Raw genomic sequence first — 22,345 nt, 5'->3', positions numbered from 1 at the left:
CTCGCGACGGTGCTCGAAATCTTCTCGTTGAAAACCAGAATCCCCAACCCCGTATAAATGCAGCAGAAAGCTCTAAAGCCGCGACTTCGCTGTGTGTATGTGTGCGCGCGCGCGCGCTCGCACGCGCTCAATTCAATCCCCATCCTTCTCATAAAAGACAGCACGCCAGTCGCATACACCCCGTTTTTCCAAGCGCTTGTGTCGTCGTCGTTAATTGGTATATATTCAGCTCATGGCGTCTCCCAAGCGCCATTGTGTTATGTGCAATTCGTAAAGCCAAGCATGAGTCGAGAGAAAGCCCGTTCCCGTCATCGTCCGAGACTATGGCAGGCTGTGTACTGCTGCATCAAGCCCTCCTTTGCCCAGTCGGCCGAGGTGAGACTGGTGATCTCAAGGAGCTTGTCCGACGACGGGAGATATGCCAGGACTTCTTTGTCTGAGTCGCTCAAATCCTTGGCCTTCTCAAAGAGTCGTCGTACGACTGCAATGGCAGTGGATGCGATGAAAACCAACTCCAAATCTCGCCTCGGGGGACCTCGGCCGCCCTTGTGCATCGTCTGCGCTTCGTATATGCGAGACAAGCGTGATACCATCTCCAGCAAGTTCTGAGCGATGTTGATGTCACCCCGAAGCCACGACTTGGTCAGACCCGACTCCGGGCCTGGAGCTAGTGACACAAGAATCTCGGCACAGAGTAGGCCTTGCATGATGCTCGGTTTCCGTGTCTCGAAGAGTGGAGGCTGATTGGCGGCGCGATGCCTCTCGATGACTTTGTCGGGTACTGGCGAGATAGCAAGGGCAAACGTGCGTGTCAGTAGTTCATAGGTAGGATCGCTGCCACCATCCAGCAAAAAGACCGTGCGGAAATGAGTTCGGTTCGGCTCATCGCGGGCAAATAGTTTTGCCAGTGCATCAACAGCATGAGGGAGGTAGGGATGCAAGCTAGGTTCGAACGGTGGGAATATCCAGGTGTTGTTGTCGGATTTGGTAGGTCCTGGACCTGGGGCAAAAGCCACCAAGAAGTGAAGCAGGCAGAGAGCCTCATCGCGACCCGGAATCTCCATTGAACCAGCAATGTTTGACAGCAGCACCACCAGATCCTTCATAAGATCCAAGGTATTGGCATGCGTGCGTAGAAACATGGTTCGTGTGCCCAGATAGCGGATGATGACACAAAGGAACTTGACAACGGTGTCCTCTGCAAGGATTGGTTGGTTCTCGTTCTGATCACCGGGTCCTGGGAACGACAGGTTGCGCAGAATCGTGGTAATGCAAATCAGGCGGTCGACAGCTCGGTCGATCTGGTAGGCGCTGCTACGATATGCTGGGCGTTCCTGTATCGTCCATTGCTCAATGCGGCAGGCTCGCACAACCTCGTCGTAGTGCGCAATCTGCAGTTCGTCGCATACTTCCGCCGTATGATCCACTAGAACACTGATAGGCTCTTCGGCAGCGTCAATCAGTGAGTCTATCAAGTCATCACACCAAGGTAGCCTGATAAAGTGGTGAGGCTGATGCGGTGAGTTGGAAACGGTGACAAGAGTGTCAAGGGCAACTTTGATCTCCCCATGTATGCCGCTTTGCAGACCTTTTGTCAAGGCATGGATATCGATGTTACCCAGCTCGGCAATCTGGGGCACTGCAGGGTCAAACCGTAGCAGCTCGTGTCCTAGGCGGTAGACGCTATCCAGATCGATGCCACCATGCGAGGTGAGTTCTCGAGAGCATGGCGTGTATTCGTCGGATTTGCGAAGGACCTCTGAGGGTGCCGGTGGCTCGCCGCGGTCGTGAGCTATGTGCTGCTGCGGCTGCGACTGCAGTGGCTGCTGTTGCTGCATTGGAATGCTGCCAGCTTTGCTGTGGGCAGGTGAAGGCATGACAAAGTCAGACTGGACAGGTGTTTCCACGCCTCTTGACATACTGTTGCGTTGGTGACCTTGAGCAGAGGGAGGCTGGGCCATGTGCTGTTGCTGCGGGGTGCTCAGACCATTTACCGGAGGTTTCACTGGCGTCTGCTGCTGCAGATTGGGCTGCTGTGTCTGTTGTGGCTGCTGTTGTCCCGGATGCATATGCTGGCTCGGCTGTTGTTGTTGCTGCTGCCTTTGCGCCTGTTGCTGTTGCTGCATTTGCATCTGGTTCTGGGCTTGCTGTCCTTGGGCTTGTAGCATCTGCTGCTGCTGTTGCTGCTGCTTATGTTGCATCATGCGCTGCTTATGCTGAGCCATCCAGACCTCTTCAAAAGTGTACAGATTGCGCTCGTAGATATGCTTGAGGGCGAGAGCGGCGTTTGGCATTTGCGGCGGAATCCCAATGGCTTGCGCAATATACGGCCATCCGTTACTGGCCATTATTTGCTTGTAGCCACCTTTGTTCTGGACAGCTTGGAAGAGGAGCACCAAATTGACCGGGCGATCGGCAATCATAGGATTGGTATCCAGCGGCAATCCTTTTGCGCTCATCAACGACGTGAGGTTCTTCATAAACTGCTCGGGGTTCGCAGCTGTCATCCCAGGCCGTTGTCGCATTGCTTGCGCTTGGGGGGCTTGACCATTGGGCGTGCCTGACATTTGCTGAGGAGGCTTGTTCATCATGCCGCGTCCCATCTGCATGTTGCCCTGGAGCTGCTGCTGGAGTCGCGCTTGATATGCAGCTAGCTTCTGCTGTTCGGTGGGTGTCTGGGGCATTTGCGACCGTTGTTGCTGTTGTGCCATGCCCATTTGTTGCTGAGCCTGCTGCTGCTGCTGTTGTTGCTGATGTTGCTGCTGCTGCATCTGGGGGTACATATGGCCCATTTGCTGCATATGCTGCATCTGAGCCATGTGTTGAGGCATCATCGCGTTCGGGTTCGGCGAAGGGCGCGCATTCGAAGGCGACTGGGAAAACGCTGGGTTATAGCCCGGTGGCATGTTCTGTTGCTGCTGCGGCTGCTGCTGCATTTGTTGCTGCATGAACTGATTTGGCTGGGGCGTCCCTTGCTCGGAAGGAACAGGCGAAGCGTGCGGAGCGAATTGTTGGGTGCTGGGAGAGAATGGATGTGGTGAGGCGGTCGCGACTCGTTGTGGCACGCTGCCGGGACGCATCTGGTTGTTCATGATGGGCGATGGACTCGCGTTAGCGGAGCCATTGGCTTGGAGATGTGGGAATTGCCCGGCCGTCTGCTGAAACCCGGGAGGAAAGTTCTGCTGCTGCGGTGTTTGCGATCGCGAGTTTGGCAGCATGCCAGGATTTTGCGTCGGGGAACCCGATGCACCATCGTCGGAAGGTCTAGGTCTTTTTGATGGAATGACAGAGTTGCCTTGGTAGGCCGATGGATTTTGTTGCATCGTCGCTGGGGAAGGGTTGCGCATCGCGCCATTCTGCATATTTTGCAGCTGCGCAGGATTGAATTGGCCCGGGTTGGCCATGAAGGCAGAGGGGTCCATCATGGCACTCGCAACGTTCGGATCGTTCATGTGAGGAAAGCCGTTGCCATTGTGGTTCGGATTGGCGTCATTCATCCAATTGCTCATGGCGATGTGCCAGGCTCGACTGAGCCTTCGCGGCTTGTCTATTGAGGGTTGTCGTCAGCAATCAGGGAATCACGAAAGTGACTCCATCGACGGAGAGCGAGATGAGGGCATGTATTCGAGCAAATCAACGATGCGCGCACGACTGATAAGGTTTGATATCAGGGTCGAGAAGGCCGGATCGCGCGTCGCGAGGCTGTCGATTATGTGGAGGTGACAGACCAGAATCGGCCAGCGCTGTCGGGGTGGGCAGAATTGGGGAGGCAGGGCGACTTACCTTCAGGTGCAGCAACCTGTTAACAGTTGCACTTGCCCTTCTGGTATACAACGTGTTTCGATCCCCGGAGCCCAAGAATAAAGTCGAGCGCAAAGTATTATTCAAGAAATGTCGTCCAGAAAATCCAAGTCACGCAACGCCAAGCCGATGATAGGTCGCGGGATGTGAGGCTTGTGGTAGTCGCCCGTGTTAGTGAGCGCGTTGAGCGGAGAGGCTGATGCCTGCGCACTATGGAGCGACGCGCCACCCAAACGCAAAGTTGGCTGCGACTCAGTAGACGGAGACGTGAGCCAGGTGAGCGACTCGAAGCTAGCGAATGGCTGTGCAATGGGCCACTCCAAAAGCAATTCGGATGAGGGATACTGTGTATCGCTAAGACGATCCAGTGTGCCAGTGAAAGTCTGGCTGCGTCAGGCGGCACGAGGATCGCGTTGGGACCTGGCTGGATGGGTGGGAAAATGTCGTTGGTCTGCGACGCCAGGGGGCCAGTGGAAGGGGCGCGTGTCAACTGGCGAAAGCGACGCAAGCGTTCGTCTTACCTAAGGCAGCAGGGGGGGGGCAGGTTTCCAAAGGCTAGTACGCTCCGTACAAAGTGACAACAGGTGCTGCGAGTTCTGCTTTTGCTCGTGCTTGCGCACACGCCGACGGTTTCGGTTGATTGAGAGCCTGGTCAGTGAGAGGAGTGGAGGAATCAGCAGGACAGACCAGGTGGGCGAGACGGCTCGCGGCCTATTGTGAATTCCGCCAGTTGATTGGTACTCCCGAGGGACAGACCCAATAATCGGAAGCAGCTGCATTTGGACTAGGTCAGCGCAGCAGAGAAGCCCGCGTCGGGCCAATAGAAGTGTTTTCTCATAGCTGATAAGCCAGCCTCTCGGTCTGATAGGCTTCCCGCCTCGTGGTATGCTCTTCGATAGCAGCCACGCTTGGGACACTAACAGCACAGTCGTAAAGGTCGCGGTCTTGTGTGGCTCATCATCGACGGTAGGTTGCTGTGACTTGTGGCGAGAAGTTGTTTGTCAGAATTGATGAGAGCAATGATTGTCTGTCCTGCGCGCTTTTGAGGGTATTGCTGCCAAAGTCCTGCCGTTCGCATCTTGTTGTGTGGTGGGACTGCCATATGTGGCCGAGTAATTCACATACGCAAGTAGCTCAAAAGTCGTGTCCCAGGGACTCAACCTTCCCTCAAAAGCTGCAAGCTCGACAGCAACAAGTAAAATACAAGTCTGTGTTTGAGCGTTCCCTGTTCAGATGGACGTGTGAGTGCAACAGTCGCTCGGTGACGCCATGTTCCAGGGTAGGTTCGGGTGGATAACTGAATCCACGAGAGGTCTTGACGCAAGCATCGTTTTTCTTATGTTGGCGAGTGCGAATCTGCACCACGTCTTCCGTCGTGCAGACGCTTTCTCAAGAATCCCCAATCTGCACTTGCCTAAGAGTGTCCGAAGGAGGTTTCCCTAGTCGTGGTGTAGCGGTTCATCACACTCGGGCCAGCCCCACCATGTACGACACTGGCAGCCTAGGATGGCACGAACTTCGTGGATCGGCTGGGCGCAATGACTGCTGTCGGGGAGCAATTTCGCCCATTTTCGCCTCCGATAAATTGCTCAAACATCTTTCTCCATTCCAAGACGCAAGTTCGCCAACTGCCGTTCAGTTTTCTTCGTCGAGATGGCGCTCTCGACCATTGTGCTGGCAGCGGTCGATCCCGTAGCACGCGTGACGCCGTTGGGCGCCGCCAATGCGCCATGCGCTGTGTGGGTTTCTGGCGGGTGGAACGACCCCTGCAAATCAAGATCCCGACTGGCACTCAGTCATGTTGCTCAAAACCGCTTCATTTCTCCTCAGCAGTGATGCCTGAAGTGACAGTGCCTCCAATCCATCTCGTTAGGACCGGTATTGAAGTGCCCTTCATATCAGGCCCCTATGGCTTGTAGTTCTGGTGGCAGAATCGCCCATCTCTCTGACAAGTGCCCGTGGCAGAGGCTCAAAACGGGAGGCTGCCCATGTAAGTTGAACGGTCCGTAGGAGGTAGCATCGTGACGTCGAGCGCCATCAGAACCGCGACGCCAGCGTGAAAACAAGCGAGAATCATTGCAAGGAGAGGAATTGCCGTCAGAGAGGAGAAAAAGGTTGTGAGAGCAAGCAAAATGGCAAAAAGTGAGAGATTGAGGGAAGGGGGGTGGAAAAAGGTACATCGGCAGGTACCTCCATGGGCGCCTGCCTCCAGTTTTAAGTTCTCCAGCTCTCCCCGACCCGGCAAGCGGCCTTCACAGCCCATCCATCAGCATCACATCAAGCGGTCAGTGTGTTCTGTGACGTTGCGATGTGTGGCCTCTGAAATAAGGTTACTTTTCAGGCTTTTCGAGCTCCCATCATCGCTTGCCCGTAAGGGACCATGGAAGGGCTGAGAATAGCACGTGTGCCTTGTCAAGGTTTGCAAGGCGCAAACCGAAATGGCCCTCTGACGAACTCGTGCGACGCCCAAAGACCCCATTTAGATCTGCAACCACCGCCAGGGCCATATTATTGCTTGGCACGGGCCTGCCGGTTCATTTACCTGGCATTATGGGTATGAAATAATACCAGCAGTTTCTTTCCTATGATGGTCTGCTTGACTGGTGGGCGGAGAATGGATGTGTCGGCAATCGTGGTGGTTAGGGCAATCTGCTTTTTCACGCACGATCATTTCGGGGGACCCGTAATCGCTCTCGTTGACGTTTCATTCTATGATATCTGTACTGTCTAGACAGCCTGCATCTTCTGCTTCGTGTGCTCCAACACCTTGCGCAGAGCCTCGTCTAATTCAGCGTCCGCCAACAAGTCGTCAATCCAAGCCACCGTCTTGCTCGCCAGCCCTGCCTTGTCATCTACTATTGCCAGGTACTTGTCCAACCGCGCCAGCACCTCTCTGAGGTTCTGTACGAATTCCGCCGTGTTGGCCCTCAGTCCAAGGATTGGTTGGCGTACGTGACAATCAGCGGTGGCGGGGTGCGTCGCAAAGTGCTCGTCCATATGGCTGAGGATGTGCTGGGAGACCTTGGGCTGCGCTGAGACGTTGCGATATGATGCAACGATGAGGAAGAACCGTGCCGCGGTCTCGGGGCCGAAGAAAGACTGCTTTTTCGAAATGTCGAATATAGCCATGGGTATCGCACCGTCCATCGCTGGGTTGTTCTGCAGCTGTTTGGCCGCTGGCTTGTCGATGACCTTGGCCTGCTCCTTGGAGGGTTGAGGAAGCAGTCTGCCTTCCTCGTCCACGTCGCTTTCTTCGTCGCTGTCTTCGATGCGCAGTTCGTCGTCAGCGCCGTTCGACTGATCGGGCTTCAGAGGGTCATTCTGGGGCTTGTCGGCTTTGCGCCTCTCCACCTTGGCCAACCAGTCCATCTCGCAACGTGTGTACTCCAGCCACAGGGTCGCATCCCGGGTGCAAAATCGGCATCCGCGCATGAAGAAGCTCCTGGCAGAAGCCATGTCGCCATTGTGCGCTGATCTCCTGCCAGCCATCGTCCAGAGCTCAACCTCGTTTGGCATCATTCGCAACGCCTCAGTCATGACCCTGCGGAATCGCTTGGACGCTTTCACCTTTGCGGTATACTGCAAATACTCCTTCCAGAGCCAAGCGCTGTTGGCGTGTCGTTTCGTGCCTCGGTCGTAGATGGACAAGACGCGGCCCTGACCGGCGTGCCCCGAGGCCAGATGTCGGATCTTGAGGCGTTGGCATCGCTTCACCCGCAGTGTTTCAAGGGAGTGCTCCCATTTCGCATAGGCTGACCAGTCGGCGGGCACATTGCCCGGTGATAGGACGCGATGCTCAAAGTCGTTCCGCTTTGAGACGATGTTGCGAATTTCATCCTGCGAAAAGTTAGTTTCCTGGAGTGGTGCGAGCGTGGGCTGGGCTGGCTGGCATGGTCGACGTACCTGATTGAAGATGTCCTTGCGCTCCCATTCTCGCAATTGTGGCACAGACTTTTCGAGAAAGAATCTCGCTTTGTCGGCAACGCCAGCCATGTTTCAAGGTTCCCGGACTGCTCGCGGAATGCAGATCGTGGGGTCTGGTGCTGAGTCGAGTCCAGTCGCTGTACGAAAGTTTTCGAGAAAGGCGGCCAACTTTTTAGTGGAGACTGGACACTACCGTCAGCCGTCCATGCTCATGCGCCACACTCTAACAAGCTTTTGACAGCTGCACCAGCCACAGGAACCCTTGAACAAGGAAGTGCCGGATGCGACGCGCGCGTCACAGACACCGAGGTGATTGATTCTCTGCAGCATCACGGCCCCCTCCCCCTCGAGCAGCGCCCATTGCCACACAGATGTACTTGTAATTGTATTGCGTACGCTCGCTTTCACGCACTCTTTCTGGACTCGTCGCCATGTCAAAATACAAGGACAAGGAGGGCGAAGTCCTCTTCAGCCTCGGGGGCCAATGGGTTAGCTGGATACACACCCTGGTCGCGTACAGTAAGCCCTTTGTCATGGCGTGAGAGTGGAACGGGCAATTGCTAACACGCCATAGCTGCCTTTGCCAGTGCTCTGATTGTAGGCATTGCCTTGCATTATCACAAGATTGTGAAGAACGAGCATTATGGATACCCTGACGAATGGTTCCCCTCCGTGTCCGCGACGATTGGCGACCGATACCCCGAGCGATCGTTCTTTATGATCTTTATCGCCATCACCTCCGGCCCTCGCTTCGCACTCGTTGGACTATGGTACCTTCTGACCAGGAAGCCCGGCTCGAGGCTTCCTGACGTGATTGCGTTGACGGGCGTCTTCAGAACCTTGACCTGTGGAGGATGGACGTACATCACCTCGACTGACGACCATGACTGGCACGATATTCTCATGATATCGTACATTGTCGCGACTCTGCCGTGGACCACGGGCTGCATTGCGCTGAGTCCGGCGAATCCGAGGGCCATCCAGCTGCGCAAGTACTTTGCTGGTGCTTTCTTTGGAACCCTGGTGCCATTGATCTACTGGTTCATCCAGCACAAAGTGCACAAGGTGGCTGGCGGTAAGACGCTCCCCTGCTCTGGAATGAACGTGACTGACAAGTGAAGCCTACACGACGTATGCCTTCTTTGAGTGGTCCCTCATCATCCTCGACATTGGCTTCGACGCCATCACCGCCCTCGATTTCTCGAGCTTTGAGATTGTGGTCAAGGATAACACTGGCTTGAGCAAGGGGTACGTGCGCCGGCTCCCGAGATAGCGGCGGGATGAAATAAATTGGCGTGAGATCGTATTCTAAGTTGTCCAGTGAGAACACTTCGTCCGTGCCATCAGCTGTGCTGGAGAAAGAGTACGCAATGGCCCCACCCGATCCTACAGGCATAAATACTGACAATAGGTAGGAAGGAGAAGGCTACAGCTGGTATCTACTCGGCTGGGTTCACCCTTGCTCAGACTTTCGACACTATTGCTAGTGTGTACCACGGGGTACGTAGCGATTGCCGGGAGAGGCCTGCAAGTGCTGATCAACCATTGTAGTTCGTATTCTGGACGACCCTGACTAGTCTCGGTGTTGTTGTCTGGTGTAAGTTTTGGTGCTAGTACCACCTGAAGATCGTTACTGACTTTTCTACATAGTTTTCCCTCTCTGGTACATGGGTATTTCTGGCTTCGAGGCCTTCATTATGACTACGATATCGCCCATTTTCCTTGCCATTGGACCTCTCCGCTCATACGCCGTGTATCACCAGCGGACCATCCACCTTTTGTCGCTCTCTGGCATCGCCTCGTACCTGATCCCCAACCCGACTGCACGCCTCTGTGTTCTCGGCTTTGGTGTCTTCATGTCCTGCTTCAGCTGGACTGCTACTCTGGTGGCCGAGTCTGTCCACGAAGTTCGCTTCGAGTCCAAGGCCCTTGGGCTGATGGCGGGTCTCATCCTTTCATCAACTGCCAAATTCATCTGGCAAACGAACAACCCAGTCTGGCCGATCATGCACGCGGCGAACGGTGGGTGGAACGGTGTTGGCCTGGGCCTTGCGGTTGTGGCTGTGCTCAACTTCTCCCGCAAGGCGCCTCTCACAACGGGTTCCAACGATAAGCAGCAGAAGGGCTCACCGATGCTTGCCGCCTTTGGCATTGGTGGCCTGCTCTTTGGCCTCCACTCACTGCTGTCCGACACTAGTACGATGATCCTCTGGGTCTGGGAAGGATTCCCGATACGAGGGCCTTACTCCTCGACCCACGGCTGGTGCACTGTTGCCGCGATGACCGTTGGTCTCTTCTCTGGTGTTGCACGCCCTCAACTGGCTGGAGGCTACCTGGCTTTTGTTGCTGGCGCGTCCGGCGCGATGGTCCTCACTTTTTTCAGCCACTGGACTGGGTACCTGGGAGCCCTGGCTATCGCGACGTACCTGATGGCCGTCTCCATACCCCTGTTGTCATCTGCTGTTCGGAAGAGCCCAGCTGTCAGCTTCGGGGTAGGCTTCATGCTCTACAATTTCCTGGTCCTGTTCCACGTGTGGGTCGTTGCGTATGCCTTCGTGCCCGGTGGTCCGCTAGTTCGCGAGCGCAGCGACTGGGTGCAGATGACCATGATGGCGTTCATTGGCCTCGGCGTCGCCAACTACAACTGGACTCTGCCATGCCGCCAGGAGTCCAGGGCCAAACGCCAGGCTGCCTCCCAGCACAGGAAGTACTTTGGTATCGTGACACTGGCCGTCAACATTGTCTTCCTCTGCGCTGCGTATAGGCGCTTCCCCACCAACGACTATAAACCCTACCATCCCGAGGATCGCGTTATGACAGCCGGTATCTGGACTATCCACTTTTCCCTGGACAACCACATGTGGTCTTCCGAGTACCGCATGCGCGACCTCATCAAGGATGCCGAGCTCGATGTCGTTGGTCTATTGGAATCTGACCAGCAGCGGATCATCATGGGCAACCGAGATAGCACCCAATTCCTCGCAGAGGACCTGGGCATGTACGTGGACTACGGGCCGGGGCCTAACAAGCACACCTGGGGCGCTGCGCTGCTGTCTAAATTCCCTATTATCAACTCGACCCACCATCTGCTTCCCAGTCCCGTGGGCGAGCTGGCGCCCGCCATCCACGCAACGCTTGATGTCTACGGTCAGCTTACCGATGTCTTTGTCTTCCACTCGGGACAAGAGGAGGATATTGAAGACCGTCGCTTGCAGTCCGAGTACCTCGCTGAGCTCATGGGGTCCACGGACAGGCCCTCGATTCTGCTCAGCTATCTCGTCACGAAGCCCCTCAAGGGTAACTACAACACGTACGTCAGTGACAAGTCGGGCATGAACGACGTCGACCCCTCTGACTGGGACCGCTGGTGCGAGTACATTCTGTTCAAGGGTTTGAAGCGCATCGGGTATGCCCGTATCAGTCGTAATTCAATCACCGATACGGAGCTACAGGTTGCCAAATTCGTCGTCCCCAAGGATGCCGACGAGATTATGCAGCAGAAGGCCCTCTCTGCCGATGACCGCAACCGGCGCGTCAAGGAGAGCGAGGTGCCTGAGGGGTGGAGATTCCCAGCCTTGTTCCGCGGCAGAGGTGTTCGAGGTCATCGCTACCACGTGTTTAAACAGCCGAGATACTACGATCAGTTGTAGCTCATGCACTCTTGAGGTCCTTGGAGGATCCAAAAGAGGGGATATATATAATTACGTTAATGTTTACGACTCGCTGAATGGAAACTCAGTATAATGCCAAGGTAAAGATTCAATACTACCTACTGGGACGATTGTCGTACCCACACGATTCAAGTACAGGCCTTCAACCTTGAACCCTTCTTCTGCGCAGCAGCATGAACCTGAGACACCACCGCTGGCATGAATCTTGACACAGACCTATCTTACCGCCGTGCCCTTGAACCTCCTGCCCAGAGGCGCTTGTCGTCCGCCATTGGCCTGTCACCACATTCTGATACGGACGACGACAGGGATTGACGATAGATCCACCGGGCGCCAAACACTGCCAGCCAATCCATGCCCTGGTCAATTTCCCAATTGAATTGCTGCAAACAACGACGCTATGCAGGAGGCGCGCTGGGCGTTTGAGCGTTTGGGCGTTTGGAGCCATTGTTTGTCAGTCCGTTTATAAGACGATGGGGACGAACATGTTTCTGTTTGTTCCCTTTCTACAGTTTCTGGTCGAGTCTGTTTGTCCTTCGTTTTTTGCAGTCTTTCACTGACAGTGTCATTCTTTCTTTTCTTCCTGCTTCGCCTCTCTCCCCCTCTCTCTTTATTTTCTTATCCCACATTCGCTTCAAGATGCGCAGTGCGTTGGTCTCGCTGGTTGTGCTGGCTGGTTCCAGCGCCGCCGCCGCCGGGCAATATGTTCTCAGTGAGGAGATGACGCCCGATAACTTCTTTGACAAATTCGAATTCTTTGAGGTTTGTTCATGAGCAGTGTCTCTTTTGGTGAGTCAAGATTGGCTGACCCTTTTTTTGTAGAGCGATCACACCACTGGCGACTACCTCGATGTCGATCCTGCAGGCGGCTTTGTAAACTATGCCAAGGGCCCTTCGGACGTGTGCAGCAGCCGAGACGGACATGTCTCGCTTGGCGTCGATACCACGACTGTGTTACTTGGTGATGGACACGCTGGGAGGAACAGTGCGCGCCTGGAGTCGAAGAAGGCGTACAAGCACGGCCTGATCATCGCACGGTTTGCCCAGTTTCCCAAGGCGCAGTGTGGCGTATGGCCAGCCTTGTGAGTGCCGTATGGGAAGAAATGTGTTTGGAAATAGCCGCTGACCTACCTGCAGCTGGACACATGGCACCAACTGGCCTGACGGTGGTGAGGTGGACTTGTACGAGCAGTGGAACGATGCCACCAAGAGCGGTCCCGTCTTCCACGTTGGTGACTCGAGCAAATACGGCCAATGCATTCTCGACGGCGAGGATCAGACTGCCGAGATCCTCACTGACAACTGCGACAATACTTTCTCGAACGAGCCGCACCAGTACCTGAACCAGGGTTGCATCACTGAGGATGCAGCTTCGCCTTGGGCCAACCCCAACGGCGGTGTCTGTAAGTATTTTGAAGAGGTCATTAAGAGAAAATATCGCTGACATATTTATCAAGACGCCATGGAATGGACTTCAGACTTTATCAAAGTGTTCACATGGACGCACGAGACTGTCCCAGCTGACGTTGCCTCGTCAAACCCCGACCCTTCCACATGGGGCACACCCTCGGCCTTCCTCAAGAACAACAAGTGCGATATTGACAAGCACTTTGGCCCCCAGAAGATGGTCCTCAACATTGACTTTTGCGGTGCCCCTGCTGGCTTGGAGAGCGAGTGGGGCAAGGCGTGCAAGGCTGAGACTGGGTACGACACTTGCGTCGAGTATGTCGCCAAGGAGCCCAAGGCTTTTGAGGGCGTCGAGTTCAAGATCCAGGACATTAGGCACTTTGTGGTGGGCGAGGCCGACGACAACAAGAAGATTGGCGATGACAAGAAGGAGATTGGCGATGACAAGAAGGAATCTCCCGAGACACCCAAGGAGGAACCCAAGGAGGAGCCTAAGGAGGACCAGGACCCTGACAAGCTCAAGGGACCTCAGGTTCCTACCTCCATCATCAAGCCGCAGCCGCCCAAGACAACCGAAGAGCCCGTCATCCTGACCTCTAACACTCCCGTGCCTTCATCGACCAACGGCGAGCCTGACAAGCCTGAAAGCACCCCGTCCCCGGAGATTTCGACCATTGCCTCGTCCGAGCTGCCACTCCCGTCCGAGGAGGGACAAGTGGTCAGCACCAGACACACCGCGGTCCACAGCACTGTCACCGTCACAGACTGCCCGCCTGAAGTGGTAGACTGCCCTGGACGCCCTGCCAAGTCAACCCACGTGCCAGAGAGCGACGAGTTGCCTGAACAGACATCCGAAGCCGTGCTCCCAACCCAACACCCAACGACGTTTTCGACTCGTGTGGTCGTGACAAAGCTCACGACCATCTGCCCGGTAGACGAGCACGGCAAGCCGGTCAAGACGGAGACACCCGTCGAGAGCCCCGAGATGCCGCACGAGACACCTGTGACCTCGGTGAAGCCCACCCCCAAGACGACTCTCACCCCCAAGGTGCCCGCGCCGCCATCCACCGAGACGCCTATCAAGCCAACGGTGACCAGCTTCGTCATCTGTCCTCCCGGGGCCGAGAACTGCCCAGTGGACAGCACAACCGCAACAACGCCCACCCCTGAGCTGGAGACGATTGTCGCCCCAACCCCGACCCCTGAGGAGCCCATCCCCGAAGAACCTGCCGTCAGCCTCTGCACGATGTGCGAAATCCCGTCATTGTCAACCTCTCTGGGACTCCCCAAGGCCACGCCCTTACCGATTGACGACTGCGAGGGCGAGGACTGCCCTCCTAGGCCGACACCCGTGCCAGGTGCTGGGACCAGCATCTCTGGGGGAAATACTGGGCTGCTCTTGGGCGCGGCCTTTGTCGGTGTGCTTGTGCTTTTGTAATCGTGGAGAGGGCGTAGCGCATGCCCTGTAATTACTTTCTGACAGATAATTAGACTATAGACCGTTATTGTTTCATGCGAGGCTGGCCTGTCGACTAGACCGTCCTGCCGTGCATGTCAAGCCAACCTGTCCGCTTCACAGGTAAAGATGGGACTCCATGGTGACTTGGACTTGATGTGTGATTTGAGTTTTTGACACTCAACTTTTTCTTATTGTTTCTCGTACTCGTGATGCCCCAAGCACAACATAAACCATTCCATTGTCGCCGATCTTCTTCCGTCTACCAGAAGCCTCTGCAGCGCTGGAAGGCTAGCATAAGTCTGTCTACTTGCGCTTGGAAAGGGGCTCGCCATCCCTGATCTTGCGCTCGCCATACTTGGCGATGCGAATGGCATTCACGTTGATAAACCCAGTTGTGTCTTCGACACTCCAATCCATGTCAAGAGTGTCCTGCATTTCTTGTATTAGTTTTGATCCAAAGTGGTCCTCTTTTGGGACTACTCACCATGCTGCTCTCTTCTTCGCTGTAGAGGTTGGATGTCTCGCTGGAGCGGCCAACGATGATCACGTTGCCCTTGTATGCCAGAGCTTCGACCTTACCATCAACCTGCTTCTGGCTGAAAGCGATCGACTGCTGAACGAACTCGCGCTCAGGCGTAAAGTACATTCCCTAAAAAGATGTCAGCAACGTCTCATCCGACAGAGCTTGAAGAGAAGGGGCTACGCACGTTGTAGATACATTGTGCCCAGTCTTCCGAGAGACGGTCGCGAATGATGCGAACCTTGCTATCCATCACGAGACCCTGAGCAATCGTTAATTGGAGTCCTATACTTATCAGAGATGGAGAGTGTTTGGATTGGCGCATGCTCAGGTGACTCTGGACTCCCTGGAATCGCATCAAGGGATATCAAACACCGCAGCATGAGCCAATACAATGCTCAAGGAGGTGACAATTTACCTCCAGGTTCAGATGCAGCTTGCGCAAAATAGTCAGGCCGGGGGTATCTGCATACAAGGTTAGAACATCCTGTCAAAGTCCATGGGGGAGAGTGGAACAGGTGTCGCCTGCGACTGACCGTAGCAACCACGGGATTTCAATCCTGAATTAAAAAATTAGCAATCGCGTGCTCAAGTTCAAGTCCCCTAGAAGTGGCTTACCGATGAACCTCGACTCGACGATATCCTCGCGTCCAATACCTGGGACTACGTCAGTACTCGCTTGAAAGCCCTTCGGTTAGAAGTCCTACCGTTGGCGCGGCCCAACTCGTTGGCCTCCTTGAAGATCTCCAAGGAGCCAGTAACGGCCTTGCCCCCAACTTCAAGCTTGACGGGAACACCCTCGGCAAAGTGTACGGTGAAGCGAGTGGGCTCATTGGGAGCGTCCAGGGGATCTTCGGAGAGGCATTAGCGCAAAATCTAAAAGTGTGTAGGCTGAGTCGTCTCACCAACTGTGCGCTTCCACATGTCCTTCGGGGGCTCCATGTCTGTTTGCTCGAGAATCTAGCAAGTTCAGGGTTAACAGGAAGGGTTAACAGGACGCAAAGAGGGGTGTTCCCGTAGGAGGACTTACACCGGCCTCGTATGAGCAGTGCTGTCGGATCGATAGTCAGTATCACGAAGAAGCAATGGGACCTTTTCAAACATACGATGATGTTGTCGTCCATAGACCAGGGGGCCTTGGGAGTGGAGCTGACGGGGATGTTCTGCTCCTCGGCGAACTTGAGGAGATCGGCACGTCCCCTGCGCAATGATTAGCTTGAATATACAGTAGTGTACACAGAAGGAGGCTTACTGGAATCGGTTGAAGAACGCAGGGATGCGCCAGGGGGCCAGAATCTTCAGCTTGGGGTCACATGCCTTCCACGCCAGCTCGAAGCGGACCTGGCTAAAAGAAGGGAGTTAGTACGGTGCAAGAACGACAGAGGGCGACAAGATATGTATCGGGATCATGATCAGGACTTACTCGTTGCCCTTGCCGGTGCCTAGTGTTACGTGTCAGCGACTGGATTGAATAGTAATGAGACCAGTTGAACCACGACAACTTACATCCATGGCTGAGGATCGTGCAGTTGTTATCCTTCGCAACTTGCACCATGGCCCTAGCCAATACCGGGCGGGCAAGACTTGTGCCGAGAAGGTCTTCAGGCATTAGCGATGTTATCGAAGAGCGTCCGAGGTGGACCATCTTACATTGTCCTTCATAGATAGCGTTGCCTGGTGGCTTCCGTTAGTACACCCGCTACATTACCATAAACAGCCTGTGAAGACTTACACTGGATGGCGGGCCACACCAAGTCGTCAATCAGCTCCTGCTGGACGTTCTCGATAACCATCTTCTCAGCGCCGAGCTTCAGCGCCTTTTCCTTGACGGCATCGAAGTCTTCCTCCTGGCCGCAGTCGCCGAGGAAACAGACGACCTCATATCCTTGAAGGACAAGCCACCTAAGAGTCATTGGTCAGCTCTTGTTGAACAATCCCACATCTTCGATCATTGTCGTCTCCACGTCGAGCTCGAAGACTTGTCGAAGTCTTCTCCTTGCCACAATCCGTCAGAAAGGAAGACACGGGGGCGCAGTACTTGAGAATAGTGGAAGTATCCAGGCCTGTCCATTGGTCAGAATATCTGATGTTGATGTTGATGAGATTGCTTCTGGAGCTCTCAACTCACCGCCAGAGTAGGCACTATACAAGGGTTAGTTAGTTATCTTGCTCGAACCAAAACAAGCAATTGAGTGGCAAATGACTTACAGGCAAACACGTTCGGGAGCCATGATGAATGTTGTTCGAAGTTTCTTGGACAACACAAGACGTTAATGCTGGAAGTGACTGATAGATATCTCTCGACAAAATGTTGTTGTCGCGCGCGAGTGTCCCTCAATGCTGGCGAGGTTTTTTGGACGCAGCTCCGAAGACGGCCGAAGCGAGTCACAGCCCGCCAATGTTTGGTGGGGCAATGCCCTCTTTTGTTGGGCGTGTATGGTCTGGATTGGCCCACATCTTTGGTTGCTCACCTTATCTCTTATCTTTAATGCAATGCTCAGTGAGTGACAAGCGCACGTGATCCATTCTGATCACCCCGCTTGAATTATTAGGTACTTAAGGTAATATTGTCAGGTAAAAGCAGCGCCAGCTCATGTCAGGCTTTGTGCTAAAAGGATTTAGAAGGCACGAATTGTCGGGGGTGACTATTGGGGTACCGTATTCGGCTGGTCGTGTTGAGCCTTGGCATAGGGGATAAAGGGGCTGATTTGAGCCTTGCCCTCAGGGGACTGGACTGGAGCTGCGCTGCGATGACGGTCCAGTTCGGTAGTCGCCGAATAGCGCACAGGTATACTGTCTCGTACTGGCAGGGCAGTATATCGCCCTCGAGTCCATCAGCGAAGTCGTCATCAGCAAATAAGCTCATTAATATACAAATCTCTGTGTACGTGTACGGGGAAACATGGCAACAATCGATCATGAACCTCCCGTCATTGTGGGGGACATACGGGACCGCCCCCCACTGTCCGACAGGACATGCAGGCGGCTGCCAGGGCCCAGCCTCCACTGTCGCAGCCTGATGCCTCCCAGCGAAGCGGTGATGGCAGCGCCTCACGGTCCTCCCGGCCGCATGAAACAGCACGTTCAAATCCATCACTGGGCGTTAGGGCTTAGCGTGGAAGCAAGTTGAGCGGCTTGAGCCTCGAAATTACGACCGACCTTGACCCCCTCGATCCTTCGCGTCCAGTCACGTCCCCCTCCACTCATTTGGAGGACAGTGCTACAACGCTGACAGTCCATCTCGCGGAGATGGGTCTCCTCGCTTGTTATCACATCGCCTGGTAATAACCGGACTTGACCCTTTCAGTCCTTGAAGCACCCAGGGGCCAGGACCTGCCTGCCTCCTGTCTCGCCTATTCACCGCATCTGCCATCCATCGCACATGCGCGCATCCAACTACGCGCTGATGGAAGACGTCCAACGCACGCATGCACCATGATACCCAACAGCACGCTTTTCATCCTTGGCTTCCTCTTTCTGGTACGTATTGGCGACAGCCATGGACCGCTGCGCACTCGCTAATCCGACGGACATGATAGTATGCGGGACTAGTAAAGTACGCGCGCTTCACGTGCTGGCGAGATCCGACATCGAGATTCTACGCGCCCAAGCTCGCGCACACCCCCGCCTACTCGCGCCACAGGATCTACGAAGCCAAGAAATACGCAGCCCAACTTGCGGAGGAGAAGCCAGAGAAGCCCGTCAAGACGGGCACCCCAGACTTGTGCGTGGGGATCACGTCCGTCAGCAGAGACGGCGTGGCCTATCTCAAGACCGTCCTCGCCTCTCTCAACCACGGCCTCAGCCCCGAAGAGCAGTCGCGCGTGCGCATCGTCGTGCTCCTCGCGCACACCAACAAGACGCAGCACCCGGACCACGATGCGCCATGGCTCCCCCTCATGACCGACAAGGTCGTCTACTACGACGACAATGCCGACTGGCTGGACCTTGCGACGCGCATAGAGCACGAAAACAGCCACCCCGTCAAACACAAGCTTGACTACTCCATCGTCCTGGAGGAGTGTCAAAAGACGGGCGCAGCGTACACCATCATGGCCGAGGACGACGTGATTTTCCTCGACGGCTGGCGACACCGCGTCATGGAGGCACTAGACATCGCGACGGAAAAGGCGTGGTCATCTTCCCACAGAGAGTTCCTGTACCTGCGGCTCTTCTGGTATGACCAGCTTCGCGGCTGGAACGCTGAAGACTGGCCCACATATCTTTTCTGGTCGAGCCTGGTGGCAGGCTGCGTCGCAGGCGCACTGCACTTCACGCGGAAAGCGGTCCCCACCGCGCGACGCACTCTGACGCGCCCCGTCTGCGGACTGGTTATCTTTGTCTTCACCCCGATGCTGATACTGCTGTACTTTGCGGCAGGACGCAACTGCATGCAGCCGCAGCCCGAGGGTGTGACCCTCATGGAGAGGAACGCATGCTGTGGGCAGGGCCTCGCGTTTCCGCGCAGCGTGATCGAGAACGAGCTCCTGCCGTCCTTCCACAACAATCGCTGGTCCGAGACGCCGGCCGACAGCTTCATCGAGGACTATGCGCAGGCGACGGGTGGCTTGCGCTACGCAGTGACGCCGGTGATTGTGCAGCATGTGGGCGGCAAGAGCAGCTACGGCGCCAAGAGGGGCAAGCTGGGCATCATGACGCCCGGCAAGATATGGAATTTTGGATTCGAGAGGCATGATCCCGACGAGTTGGCGCGCGAGCACGAACGGGTCCTGGAGGTGGAGAGTATGGCACACGATGCTCGTGAGCGGGATGATGTCTTATGATGGAATGAAATCGATACCCTGATGCGATTATATTGATACCATGTATATAGTTTGGATGATGTCGACTTCTCTAGATATAATTTTCTTGAGGCTCCTCCGCATCACGTCCCACGTACCAAATCACCAATCCTCACCGTCCCATCCTCCTCGCCAACCCCCAAGAGGGGCTCCAAATCGCCATCCCTCCTCGTCAGACCATACCGTATCCTTCTCTGCTTCATCTCGACCGTCAATTCCAGTCCGTCCCTGGCTCCCGCACCCACGGGCATATCCACCAACTTGGAGTCGCGCACCACGGTCGACGCAAAGCCCAGAATCTCCGGTCCCACGGAAACGTGTGCGTAGACCACGCCCGCGACACCCGCCGCGAGCAAGACGCAGCACGCCAAGATACACAGGGCGGCCCATTCCTTGCGGACGTGGTACTCCAGCACGAGGGTCTCAACCTTGGCGGGCGCGGTGACATTGCTGCTCAGTCGTCTGCCATCTGGGTCCTCGTTGCCCAGGGCGTTGGTGAACATTTGCGTGACGTGCAGATACGAGTTGAGCACCTCTGTGAAGCGCTGCGAAAAGTCCGCCCGCTGCGTGTCCTGCAGCCTGACGGCGTCGCCCGGCCCGGGGAGGGTGAGGTTGCGGAGGGCGGGATCGGCCATGTACTGCAGTGTGATGTCGGCGTTGGATATGTCGCCCGCGTTCGGCCCCGTGGCGAGGGGCATGTTCTTGGAAAAAGCCTGCAGGATTTGCGGGAACGACAGCGGCGTGATGGTCGACGGCGGATGGGCCTTTTGGGAGTCCCGCTGGGCATTGACCCGACACGAGGGACGGTTATTGGATGGCGGCCGTTCGCAGATGACGCGGGACTCGACGTAGCGTTGCTCGATATCGCAGTAGGAAAACACGGCGTCTTCGTGGAGGAGTGCCTGGTTAGAGAGCGCGGCTTGAAAGTAGAGTCTTACTGGCCCAAAGTCAACGTCCTCGTCGTGCTCGAACATGAAGGCGGGAGAATCCTGAACTCGCTCCATATACGCCCACTCTTCGTCCTCTGGGACAGTGTCTCTGCGAATCCACGATCCGTTGGCCCAACCAGAGTCGACGAACCGATCGACCGACAGTGACCACGGCGCCGACTCGAGTTTGCCGGAGATGTTGCGACTCGTGGGGTACCCCTGGAAAGTGCCGTTCGGGATGGTGTTGTACGGATAGTACACCCACATTTGGATCACGGTGGAGTTGACCTCTTCCAGGGTCTCGTTTTCCGTATGGGTTCTCAAGTCCTCGCAGTCGAGAGATATGTAGCTCGACTCGAGGGTGAAAGACGTGTTGCCCTCGCTGACGTTTAACAGCGGGATACCCACCATCGCGGAGTACCGTGGAATGTCGCCCTGTTTCAGTTCCCGCCAGGAAGAAGAAGCCGACGACGATGACGCAGGGAGCAGGGGAATCTTGACGTTGCCCCAGAGATCCATCGTGTCGTTTTTGACAACGCTTGGCGCAAGTAGCAGGGAGGTGTAGATGGTGCCAAACAGGTCAATGGCAACCTGCGAGCTGATGGCCGAGCCTGCGGACGACGCTGTGTAATCGCTGAGAAGACTCTTGGCCCGCGTGTCAAAGTACTGCACGCCACTGTCCTGGACGCGTGAGCTCAGCTGGGGGAGCAGCATGCGGAGGATGGACTGCGCCCCCAGCGGCGAAAAGACCCAGAGCAGCAGCAGTCCTACGGCCAGCAGGTTGACGCCCTTCAGATGAAAGGGCGACAAGACGGCGCCGCCTACGGTGCGACTGCCGAGGAGCTGCTCCAGGGTGCCCAGGGTGCTGCCCTGCTCGAGGCGATAGCGAGCGACCTGGACCATCAGTCTGCCCACGATGGCCGCGAACATGACTGGGAAAAGGGTCGACAGCTGATCTTGTTAGCAACGCTGAGGGAGCTCAAGCGATTTAACGAGATGACGTACAATGGAAGCTACGTTGACCCATTTCGCAATGGCTTCTGGCGTTGCCTCTCGTCCATCATGGCACAGCACCGCAATGGCGAATCCGAGTAGGCCCAAAGGCACCGCCAGGCACGAGACGTCCGCGGCCAAGGTCTCCACGCCAGGCGTGACTTTACGGATCACGGGCGCACGGATCTCGTCCTTGGAGCGCTCGTCGTCGCTCTCTGAACGTGTATGCGTGTCCACCCGTCGATGGGAGAACTGCGGCTGGCGTTTGTCGTGCACGGCATCATCGCGCAGGGGCAGGCTGTGGTAGACGTCTGGTTCTGGCACGTAGGGATCTGGCATGGCGCTGTAGTTCTGCCATGGTGACGAGCGATGGGAGGGCATCGTGGCTCATGTAAATGATGGGGATGCGTAGTCAGGGTTCTCCAGCGCATTGAATTGAAGCAGGATTGTGTTCTAGCATAGCCATCGTTCCTCTTGGGCATTGTGAAACGATGAATGGCCAGAGACTAGGATTAAGCGCCCGCGCCGCATGCCTGCGGCAAAGGGCACAGCTAACGTTAGGCATTCTGGGGGCGAGGGGCGAGTGGAATGACGGTGACGGCTGAGAAGAAGGTGAGAGCCAATTGTTTGGTGAAATTGGCCGTCGTCATGGCCTCTTAGGGCTGACTGATGGCGATCTGGGGTCTGCTGATCAGCTACCTTGTTTCGTGGAAAGTTTGGTCTCCGGAGGGTACATTCGAGAGCCTTTATCAAGTCTGGGGAGCCCAGCCGTGGGCGTAGTCGACCTTACTTACCCTGGACTTAGCCACGGTACGAGTCAACGGGCCTGATTCGCCAAG

The 22,345-nt window shown here is 55.7% G+C and overlaps 7 protein-coding genes across 7 annotated transcripts; 3 read left to right on the top strand and 4 right to left on the bottom strand.

Annotated features, from left to right (window-relative positions):
- Window positions 1-68: 68 nt before the first annotated feature.
- F5Z01DRAFT_330012 (uncharacterized protein) lies at window positions 69-3,964 on the bottom strand. Its single transcript, XM_046259115.1, has 3 exons — window positions 3,784-3,964; window positions 2,411-3,547; window positions 69-2,302 (listed from the first exon to the last, which is right to left on the bottom strand). Exons 2-3 carry the CDS (start codon window positions 3,507-3,509, stop codon window positions 309-311), a joined length of 3,093 nt encoding a protein of 1,030 aa, XP_046114954.1. The 5' UTR covers window positions 3,510-3,547; window positions 3,784-3,964; the 3' UTR covers window positions 69-308.
- Window positions 3,965-6,451: 2,487 nt separating this feature from the next.
- Window positions 6,452-8,187, bottom strand: F5Z01DRAFT_329633 (U3 small nucleolar RNA-associated protein 6-domain-containing protein). Its single transcript, XM_046259109.1, has 3 exons — window positions 8,138-8,187; window positions 7,705-7,907; window positions 6,452-7,638 (listed from the first exon to the last, which is right to left on the bottom strand). The coding sequence occupies exons 2-3, from the start codon at window positions 7,792-7,794 to the stop codon at window positions 6,529-6,531; spliced, it is 1,200 nt and encodes a 399-aa protein (XP_046114953.1). The 5' UTR covers window positions 7,795-7,907; window positions 8,138-8,187; the 3' UTR covers window positions 6,452-6,528.
- Window positions 7,976-11,660, top strand: F5Z01DRAFT_329159 (calcofluor white hypersensitive protein). The gene is made up of 7 exons (XM_046259104.1): window positions 7,976-8,244; window positions 8,300-8,800; window positions 8,847-8,973; window positions 9,047-9,088; window positions 9,141-9,225; window positions 9,277-9,322; window positions 9,376-11,660. Exons 1-7 carry the CDS (start codon window positions 8,157-8,159, stop codon window positions 11,373-11,375), a joined length of 2,889 nt encoding a protein of 962 aa, XP_046114952.1. The 5' UTR covers window positions 7,976-8,156; the 3' UTR covers window positions 11,376-11,660.
- Window positions 11,661-11,940: 280 nt separating this feature from the next.
- On the top strand, window positions 11,941-14,432 carry F5Z01DRAFT_329705 (concanavalin A-like lectin/glucanase domain-containing protein). The gene is made up of 4 exons (XM_046259113.1): window positions 11,941-12,158; window positions 12,219-12,478; window positions 12,534-12,799; window positions 12,854-14,432. Exons 1-4 carry the CDS (start codon window positions 12,036-12,038, stop codon window positions 14,239-14,241), a joined length of 2,037 nt encoding a protein of 678 aa, XP_046114951.1. The 5' UTR covers window positions 11,941-12,035; the 3' UTR covers window positions 14,242-14,432.
- Window positions 14,404-17,175, bottom strand: F5Z01DRAFT_329139 (argininosuccinate synthase). Its single transcript, XM_046259103.1, has 18 exons — window positions 16,991-17,175; window positions 16,911-16,924; window positions 16,821-16,845; window positions 16,515-16,684; window positions 16,433-16,456; window positions 16,289-16,381; window positions 16,206-16,224; window positions 16,035-16,127; window positions 15,889-15,982; window positions 15,813-15,833; window positions 15,688-15,742; window positions 15,490-15,633; window positions 15,401-15,439; window positions 15,319-15,342; window positions 15,201-15,247; window positions 14,970-15,044; window positions 14,747-14,911; window positions 14,404-14,691 (listed from the first exon to the last, which is right to left on the bottom strand). Exons 1-18 carry the CDS (start codon window positions 17,011-17,013, stop codon window positions 14,566-14,568), a joined length of 1,251 nt encoding a protein of 416 aa, XP_046114950.1. The 5' UTR covers window positions 17,014-17,175; the 3' UTR covers window positions 14,404-14,565.
- An 872-nt stretch (window positions 17,176-18,047) lies between these two features.
- Window positions 18,048-19,617, top strand: F5Z01DRAFT_329727 (uncharacterized protein). Its single transcript, XM_046259114.1, has 2 exons — window positions 18,048-18,262; window positions 18,322-19,617. The coding sequence occupies exons 1-2, from the start codon at window positions 18,218-18,220 to the stop codon at window positions 19,564-19,566; spliced, it is 1,290 nt and encodes a 429-aa protein (XP_046114949.1). The 5' UTR covers window positions 18,048-18,217; the 3' UTR covers window positions 19,567-19,617.
- A 50-nt stretch (window positions 19,618-19,667) lies between these two features.
- Window positions 19,668-21,845, bottom strand: F5Z01DRAFT_628340 (uncharacterized protein; the record flags this gene model as incomplete). The annotated part of the gene is made up of 2 exons (XM_046261591.1): window positions 19,668-21,469; window positions 21,515-21,845. The coding sequence occupies 2 exons, from the start codon at window positions 21,843-21,845 to the stop codon at window positions 19,668-19,670; spliced, it is 2,133 nt and encodes a 710-aa protein (XP_046114948.1).
- Between the last annotated feature and the right edge of the window lie 500 nt (window positions 21,846-22,345).

Source organism: Emericellopsis atlantica, assembly GCF_019669845.1.
Source record: "Emericellopsis atlantica unplaced genomic scaffold F5Z01scaffold_30, whole genome shotgun sequence".
Lineage (NCBI taxonomy): Eukaryota > Fungi > Ascomycota > Sordariomycetes > Hypocreales > Bionectriaceae > Emericellopsis > Emericellopsis atlantica.
Note: the sequence above shows the minus strand (reverse complement) of the source record. Positions and strands in the feature narration are given on the sequence as shown.